This window comes from Penaeus monodon, chromosome 38, assembly GCF_015228065.2.
Source record: "Penaeus monodon isolate SGIC_2016 chromosome 38, NSTDA_Pmon_1, whole genome shotgun sequence".
NCBI lineage: Eukaryota > Metazoa > Arthropoda > Malacostraca > Decapoda > Penaeidae > Penaeus > Penaeus monodon.
Window position 1 is genome coordinate 27,896,364 of NC_051423.1, and position 10,000 is coordinate 27,906,363.

The following is a 10,000-nucleotide window of genomic DNA, read 5'->3' on the forward strand; positions in this document are numbered from 1 at the left end:
AGAGAGAGAGAGAGAGAGAGAGAGAGAGAGAGAGAGAGAGAGAGAGAGAGAGAGAGAGAGAGTGAGAGTGAGAGTGAGAGTGAGAGTGAGAGTGAGAATGAGTGTGTGTGTGTGTGTGTGTGTGTGTGTGTGTGTGTGTGTGTGTGTGTGTGTGTGTGTGTGTGTGTGTGTGTGTGTGTGTGTGTGTGTGTCCATGTGTTTTACAAAATATTTAAATACACACTATCTAGACATGAAGTAAAAATAACAGTGTGGCTACTGGGTATTCATGTTTAGCTTTAAACATTTTTTTTTTTAAATCTTTAACATTACCTCTACAAAAAGTTATGAAATCTACTCGCTGTCAGCATTATCTGAGCTGTCACTTTCTTTCAAGGTTGAACTGTCAATGTCAGTCTGGCCTTCCTCTGCTACGTGAGATTCACTTGGCATACAAGGAGTAGCTTGTGGATCTGAGGCTTTGGTAGAGGAATCGTCAACAGGGCAAGTGGTAGAATCTTTCCCTTGGTCTTCATGAACATTTGTTTTATCTGAACTTTTCTTTTCTTCAGGTTCCTTAGAACTGCTTCTTTCTTTACCTTTCACCACTTTCTCCTCTTTCTGATGCTCTGTTTCTTTCTTTGATGCACCTTCTTCATCTGTATGAAGCTGGGCTGCTTGACTCGATACTTCTGTTGACTCAGCTGCCTTTACCTGCAAAACAGTGGAAATCCAGAAAATGTATAAACTCACCTGGAAAAATTTGTCTTCACTTAAATGCCTTCATTATAGTAAATTCTAAAAGCCCTTTTCCTACTCAGCTAATTGATTATTATAATTATTATTATTATAGAGAAAAGAACTTACAATATTTCCAAATGTTCACATGTGCACACACACACACACACACACACACACACACACACACACACACAACACACACACACACACACACACACACACACACACACACACACACACACACACACACACACACACACACACACACACACACACACACACACACACACACACACACACACACACACACACACACATACACACACACACACACACACACACAAGAAAAAAGAATGCCTTTGTAATTTATTGTTGGAATAGTCAAATATCAACAGCTACCACACCATTCATTCAACTGTTCAAAATGACCATATACCAATTTCTTGGACTTGTCTTACTTTATCATTGACAGGCTCTCCACCAGAAGTTTCTCTCTGTGTTCTGAGTTTGTGAGCAGTATCTTCATCTGTAACACACAAGTTAGCATAAGAGTCATTTCACTAATGGTACTACATTTTTAGCCCTTAACCCCTGGATAGCTGGTGCGCATAAGGTTATATGTGCATAATAATTTTACTTGTGCAGAGGTCACAGAGATGAGGTCCCTCCTCAAATTCCCACTAATATGGTCATTATTGATAAGAGACACTCCCATATACTTATTTTGACTGTTTCTGGAAATTATAGTGTCCTTACCATCAGGGGGTTACAGACCAATGATATCTATTACATAGTTATAATTTTGCTACATATCTACATAAATACTTTTAAAAAATCAAACAATTATATTTTACATCTGCAATACATATTATTTTCTATTGTGAAAATCAGTGTTGTCACATATGTAATTCTTCATTTGCAATATGTATACTGGTATAATCTAAGGTAGCAGAACTCAAATTTATAAGAATTACTCTGATTATTTTCCCTGTGAAAACAATAAGAGCATATTGTAGAATCTTTTTATTGTTTATATTACGAAGATTCATGATGTTTCAAATTATATTTGTAAGTGTACAGTTCAATATGAACATTGGCATATGTAAATGTATAAATAAATACAGTTAAGTAAAAGCATGTAAGATTAGCAGTAGTTGTTACATTTTATAAACAGACAATGAAGTTGTCTTTTAGGAAACTGCAATACAAAGCATACATTCTTACTACCTCAGATGTGACAGCCTTTGGTCAAATTGTTTTTTGGCTATCAACCAGCAATCTACGGATCATGAAAAAATATTTTCGTCAAACAAAATTCTAGAAAAAAAAATTGTGTCTTGCTTCTGCTGGTAGTAATCAAGGGAATGAATATAGAACACACGTAATAACTATGGTGAAAGAAGGATAATAATAGGTAAGGATAATAATGATAATTATAATAATAATAACAAAATAACAAGTTTGTTCCCAAGTCCTTCAAGAGATTACTCACTATAAATCCATACATCTAAAACACTTCATAAAAAATGTCTTTTGCATCTAATTTTACCTTTTGTCAAAAAATATCCTTGCCTTAATGCAGAAATAACATGTGTAGTTCTTCAACATCACTGGATGAGTTGCATGAGGCACCCACCCCTCTCCCCCCACACCAAACACATTAACAAGAAATGAAAGGGTTTGAGTTTATCGTGACAAATCTAGAGAAGAGCATAAATGATAATAAATAATTTTTCAATGCCTCTGATTTTTTTAGACACACAATGAAGCATTAATTACAGATCTTGAAAATACAAAAATTATTCATTTTCATTCATGTTTTTTTTTTCATTAGACAGACTAATACAAAAATTCCTTCCTAACATAATTTACAAAGGAAGAAAAAAATACAAAGAAACATACTGCAGACCTATTATAATCAACTGTCTTTCTTAACAAAACTGCAGTGTAACAGCAAATCCTGCCTATTAATTTCTAATTTCCCTTATGAAAGCAATATTCTAAAACTTTAAATAACCTAAATGTTCTAGAATATATGATATTCAGACATTAATATTTAATTTTTCCAAATTCCTCTTTTCTATGGTGGATAGTTTATAATGGCAGTATATTAACTACCAATATGTACTACTGCAGCAACTTTCATTGCTGAGTGTCCAATGATTCTGGAAAGAAATGCAATACACAATGTAGTATATTATAGATAGTACTATAATATTCCTCATTATATATAGTATTAAGTGCTTCTAACATCAATTAAATAGACTTTTAATGTACTACTCAGATGGACAAATTTTACCCTATAACCTAAACATTACAGGGATCTTACTAGAGACTGAATTTACTTTTAATAGCAGTATTGCTATTATTGCCTGCTACCTTTAGCTTTTAAAATTTGCCACAGATTCATTTTAAACAAGAAGACCACAATATGATGGTTGTTGGCCATTAACATGATACATGGCAGATGTAAAAACACAATAGGATAAGGAAGGGTCAATAATGATGAGAGAGAGAGAGAGAGAGAGAGAGAGAGAGAGAGAGAGAGAGAGAGAGAGAGAGAGAGAGAGAGAGAGAGAGAGAGAGAGAAGAGAGAGAGAGAGAGAGAGAGAGAGAGAGAGAGAGAGAGAGAGAGAGAGAGGAAGAGAGGAGGAGAGAGAAAGAGAGAGAGAAAGAGGAGAGAGAAAGAGAGAGAGAGAGAAGAAAGAGAGAGAAGAAAGAGAGAGAGAAGAAGAGAGAGAGAGAGAGAGAGAGAGAGAGAGAGAGGAGAGAGAGAGAGAGAGAGAGAGAGAGAGAGAGGAGAGAGAGAGAGAGAGAGAGGAGAGAGAGAGAGGAGAGAGAGAGAGAGGAGAGAGAGAAGAGAGGAAGAGAGAGGAGGAGAGAGAGAGGAGAGAGAGAGAGAGAGAGAGAGAAATAATGCATTCTTAAATTCAAACAGAGAACCATCTGAATATTCTCAATCTCATAATTAAAACTGCCATATGTAAAACAAATATGTGACTAAATTTTTTTACTTTTTACTTCAAACAATGAAGAAATGTGTTTTATTATTATTTTTGATTAGTATGTAAGAATTAAGCTAATGTAGATGGATATCTCTATATCTGTGGTCTTTAACCTTTTCCCTACCACATTCCTTATATAAATGGTCCTTGTACCCATGCCCTTCTAAATGACCCCAATCCTAAGGAAAGAACCACAGTTTACATTTTCGAATTTATATGTAATGGGCAAAAACATATTACTGTGCAGACAGGATGACACAAAACCCTCAAAAACTGTCACAACTTCATTAGCAAAATGAGATGTCACACTTTCCTATTTGACTAATACACATGTTTTATATATTAAGAGTTTTCTGATGCACTTCCTATGTTTTGAGTGTATTTTTCAATCAGTTCTTAAAGTATGATTCTATTATCAGTTCTTAATGCTTCCTGTATTTCTACCATGATATAATTATTTTCTCTTATTTTCTTCTCTAAGTATCAATGAAAATTATAACAAGATTCTAATACACTTATCTTGCTTAGGACAGCAAGGTTTTCTTCCATTTTTTAAAATAGATTTCTTAATCATTGCGGAATTAACTCACCTTTATTTATAACTTCGTATTCTTCCATGTCTGGACTCGATCCTTTGCTCGACGTCGGACTATCTTCGTTCTGTCAATTGAAAAACATTCAACAGAAAAAATTAGATTTTATGGTACTGAGTGTAGCATAATCATGTATATCCACCTGTCTCTTTAAATACTGAATTCCTAATTATCAAAAGTAGGAAATATGTTCAATAATAAATAGTGATTTTGGTGACTAACTATATCTATTTTCATTAGTTCATTTATTCAGTTAATAACAACAATATTCAATATGTAAACAATTAGGCCAGTGTCTGGAGAATAGGTCTACAGTGACAAATATCCTCTGAAATGTTAATGTGTCTCTGTTCTTTTCAGAAGCTTTCACCTCTTCCAGAAACTTGATAATACATAAAAATGTAAATCTTCCTTTTTTGTATACCACAACATTCATCTAGAAAAGCTTGAAATATTTTCTGTACTCAGATAATCATAAGTTCTAAAACCATCATTGTAAAGAACAATATGGTATACAGTATCACAATACAGCAGTAGTATTGGACAATACAGTATACAGCACACAGTACAATACAGAATACAGTAACAACTTAAGGTTCAGAATCTGAAAAGCTCTTCAAGAAATGAAGAACTATTTTAGATCTTACATTCAGTATTATTTAGAACTCCAAAGTCAACAATCAGAAATGAGAATCAGAACTTCACTTGAGTAATCACACACCAAAGACACAAAACAATGTGGGGTCCTAGTCACAATAATAATAATAATAATAATAATAATAATAATAATAATAATAATAATAATAATAATAATAATAATAATGATGATAATAAAGATGATGATGATGATAATAATAATAATAATAATAATAATAATAATAATAATAATAATAATAATAATAATAATAATAATAATAATAATAATAATAATAATAATAACATCAGTAATCATCTTAACAATAATAATAGTTATGCTATCAATAACAATAATGCACTTTGCTATGCCATCTTAAGTTATTATAATGTTGTTATAGACCATGTTCTGTGTGACATTCCCTTGCAGGAATCAAGTTATACCTGTCTGAAAAATAAAAAGGTAAAAAATAAATAAATTTTGTTTGGAAGATCTTTTGCTAATGCATTTGTGTACTGCTATGGCTGAAGGATTTAGAAGCAATTAGAATATTTCTAAAGGTCTTATTCAAACAAAAAGATGGATGAATTGAAAAATTATCTACAAGACTTGCAAGGGAAGATGGGGCCTTGGCTGGAATGGACAGCCAACCATTATTTTCCAGAGTTCTCTGGCACAACCAGTGGAAAAGTGAATGGGCAAACCAGTAGGAATGGAAATGATGCAGTTAAAGGAATCTCAAGCAAAGAAAAAAACAAAAAAACAGAAGAAAAATGTGTAAGACAGAGGAGAAAAAGCAACAATAAAAAACAGTCAATGATGAAAACTTCTGGGCAATAAGTAAGTATTGGAAGAAGAGGACGAAATACCCAAAAGGATAAAACACTCATGAAAAAAGAGGCAAGTTAAAGAAAGTGAGACAAAACACTGCCAAAAAGAAATGAAATATAGCACACCACCAAATAAAAATAATAAAATAAAGATAACAAGACTCACCTTGTAAATAAAAATTCTAGCAATATGCAAGAAAGAACAAGAACAACAATGATGTAGAGAGGTTATGTCCTTATAAAGAAACAAAGTACATAAAAGAGAGAAGAGTAACGTTACCTGACCTTCTTTTAATGTGATTCAGTGCACTAAAAGCAACAGCAAGTATACAATACACAGGAAAAAAAAACAAAAATACATAATACTGTACCAGAAATTGTTCATATATCCCATATTTGTCAAAGAAAAATCATGGGTGATAAAGCCTCCAAATAGTCTATTCATTACTAAATTCATCTAAAAAAATGAATGGGAGGAATAAAAGCAGATTTATCTCTATAAAAGCACAGAAAATATCACATTATTCCACCAAAATTCACGAGAAAAGCCATTTCATCAAAAAAATTGCCCCAAATAACACAAAAAAACATGTAGTGTACAAAAAATGCAAAACTTCCTAACTCAAAAGTATATATACTACAGAATGAAGCACAACTACAGTGATGAGAAAAATACCAAATTTGTCATGTGATATGTCCTTCTACTTTCACTGTCTGATGTGGATTCCAGTTTGACTTGAAGCATGACAGATTTAGAATTCCTCTTCATATTGTGCCTGTGTTTCATTTCTTTTCAAACATATTACCATGTCTGGGTCCTATATACCCTATATTGTAAAAAAAAATTGTGAAGAACATTTCCCACATCTCAAGGAAAGCTTTTCTGGACTTTTTAAGTAATTGCTCTCCATTTCTGTCTTTAATAAAGGTTATTTCTGCAAATGGCAAAACTCAGAGAGCATATTTTACTCTGAGAATAATAACTCATAATTTTTAAAAATGAAAGAATATTAAGAGCATCAATACTAACCAGACATGACAAAAGAATTTGTTACTGTACAAATAATCTCATGAATCTATAGTACAGCTTATTTTTTCATGTATCTTTAACAAGTATGGCACTGATGTAAATTACTATATTCTAATTATAGCCTTATTCAGTAATAAGAATCAGACAGTGATTGCTTATATCATCATCTACTATTTTCCAATATTCCACTTAATTTTCTTTCTTCTAAACAAAATGGAAAATGAATCAAAGCAAAAAACAAAAACACTATCCATTACATTATTTTTTAAAATATGAAATTATTCCCTTCAAATACTTAAATTTCTGTCTGTAAATATCTAAACCTTTTGATAAGTATGAGGTTTCATGATAAAAATCATATAATGTGTACACATACTTTATAAAAATTGAGTAATTGTAAGTAATGGTCAAAATTTAGTGGATCAGTTCATGAAAATACATATGCAGTTATTATTCATGAAAAAGGGCACTTTCTAATGGGAATAATAATCATAATAATAAAAAGTGTAAAGCAATCTTCTTTAATACACTATAATTCATTACATTGCTGCATCCTTACAGTGATTTCTTTAAAGTATTTTGAAATTTGATTAAAAACCAAGCCCATTTTCTCGTTATTTTCCCTAAATACTGTATAGGCTACATTTATTGGGCAGAATTTTTTAATATAAGAATGGATAACCACTAAGGAACACTACATTATCTTGAATAATAACTGCAGTATCTCTTCATTTATCTAATGGATGATGCATATATCAAGATACAAATATTTCTCCAACAACCATGTTTGTCTACATATTTGGCAATTTCTACAAGATGGTTTATTGAATTTTAAAAAATGCAAACAATAGTTAATCAAATATTCCACTTTGTTCTGTGAAAAAATACAACCATGTCAACAACTACTCCACATCCTAAATCTACTAAAACAGGTAAAAAATACATTACTAAGAACTATGAAAAAAAAGTCAACAAAGAAACTAAAAATACTTACCAATAAAACACAAAATTAAGAAGAAAAAATAATACTAAATGTGACATGTCTTGATAGGTAAGTATTTCTCTGTCAGCAAACATGTAAAACCTCACAGAAGGCCAATCTACTCTTACATTACTCAAGCAACAGAAACAAAGCCAAGGCAAATGTGGCCAAAAACTATTATTCATTTAAATTAGTACCAGGATGCTTTAAGCTAAACAAGAAACTAACAAGCCAGCTGGAGACATGTGTTGCACTGGCTATGAAAGAATGGTAATCTTCACAATGTACAACTATTGATCACAGGTTTACTCAAGTTTAGTATATATTATGTGTTAGCTACACGTGAGCTATTTTGCGCCTTACTGGGCTAACAGTGGCGACTCCTTGGCGGTCCTGGGTGGCAGTAGTATCCTGATGTTTGGCGTCTTTGTTCGTACTTATATCACAAACTTCTTCCGCTGCCTCAGCAAGAGCAGCTTCAACTGTCTTTGTTACAACTACATCCTGAGAAATAGGCAGTGGAGAGGCTGCATCAGTCTGACTAGTTTTCACAGTTTCAGCTGGAATTTCACCCTGGGGCAATGATGCCTTCATCAGGTCAGCCTCTACAGACTCCTGAGTTTTTTCTTTTTCTGGAGTGGATGTGGGAGATGGTGAGGGTGTGTGTGTAACAGTGGCTATATATACTGTGGAGGGCTGTGACGCATCACTTTGGGTTTGAGATCTTGATGCTTCTGTCACTTGTTCACTTGGCTTTCTGGCCTCTTCTTCTGGCTCACTAGGAACGACTTTAGTATCGGCAGTCTTTGGTAGAGATGAGATGCTGGAGCTACCTGCAGCCTCTTGAACTTCCTGAGGTTTAATAAGAGTATCTGAGTTGGTGGTTGCAAGCAGATCAAGAGCAGCACGAGTTGTTGCAGCAGCTACTGCTTCAGCAATAGCCTCAAGTGAAGGGCTGTCTGGAAGTGGTTCATTTCCTGCCTCCTTTTGAATTTCTTTGGCCTCCAACTCTTGTAAAGCATTTTTATCATCTTTTGAAATCTGATCAGATGTTTTTGGAGCAGTGTGAGATCTGTCAACAAAGTCACTTTCTTTACCAATCTGGTTATTTTCTTCTGTATGTTTTGTATCCTCTGGGATGTTCTTTTCACATGCAGCTTGTACTTCTGTTACTTTATTTTTGTCTAATAGTAATTCTGGTTTGTGTTCACATTCTGTTTTACTTTCTTGAGAAATGGGAGTCTGAGCTGTTCCTGCTCCTGGCTTTGCAGTCACTGTTGTTAAATTTTCTGTCTTTTTACCATCTACAGAAATTGCTGTTAGACTCTCTGGTTTCTGTGAATCTAAGCCTAAAAATGCAAGACTGACATGGCTAGTTACTATGCAAGGTACTCCTTCTGCCTCACTTGCATCAATCTCAACATTCTGCGATGGCTTTGAACCAACAACTTGAGTGTCTTTGATTAACAGCTGGGTCTCAGAGGGAAGGAGTGCATCTAGCAAAATTTCAGTCACACCCTCTGTTTTAACAGGTCCATGACTACCAGCTCTGGTTTCAACACCACCTTCATCATGCAAGAAAGAAGTCTGTACACCAAGAACAGCTACTCCTTGTTCCTCATCTGTCTGCGTGCTGTGTTCTTTGCTGACAGCTTGTGGAGGTGTAAGTGACAAGGCTAGAGAAGTCTGAGTTCCCTGACCTTTGCACAGAACAGCAGAATCTTCACTTGGTGCTTCGTCTATCAGACCCATCCTAATACTAGGGCAATACTCTTCTTCAGGAATAGGAGCTGGGATTTCCTCAGCAACAAGTTGTTTTTCATGACCATGAGACTCTTCTGCAAAGGACTTCAGCTCAGAGATATCTGCACCAGTCTCTGTTGCTTCAGAGGAATCTTCTGCTTCAGCATTGGCACCCTGAGCATCATCTGGAGACAGTTTTGGAGTTCCTGCAGCTATTTCCTTTAGTAGAGGTACTGGGGATGCCTCGGCTTCATCTGGTGTTCCAGGATCTTCTTTCTGTTGTTCATCATCTGAGAAAACCTTGCCCTGCTGAAGGTTTTGGTCATCAGCAGTATCAGATATGAAAGTCATTATACAAGTGGTACTGTCCTTTGTAACTGGTGTTTCCTCACAAGTATTTGCTGGTTCTGCCTGCTTTTGTTCTGCTTCTTCTGAACTTACTTTGAGAACATTATCTTCATCA

The 10,000-nt window shown here is 34.2% G+C and overlaps 1 protein-coding gene across 1 annotated transcript in view; it reads right to left on the reverse strand.

Annotated features, from left to right (window-relative positions):
• The window catches only part of LOC119596776 (titin-like), a 12,872-nt gene that overhangs the window by 1,828 nt on the left and 1,044 nt on the right, over positions 1–10,000 (reverse strand). Inside the window, exons 2-5 of the mRNA XM_037946102.1 lie at positions 8,158–10,000; positions 4,316–4,385; positions 1,179–1,246; positions 1–693 (exon numbers count right to left, since the gene is read on the reverse strand). The exon at positions 1–693 is cut by the window's left edge and continues 1,828 nt beyond it; the exon at positions 8,158–10,000 is cut by the window's right edge and continues 941 nt beyond it. Of these exons, the coding sequence (XP_037802030.1) occupies positions 334–693; positions 1,179–1,246; positions 4,316–4,385; positions 8,158–10,000 (2,341 nt within the window). The 3' untranslated portion in view covers positions 1–333. The remainder of the gene's footprint in view (positions 694–1,178; positions 1,247–4,315; positions 4,386–8,157) is intronic.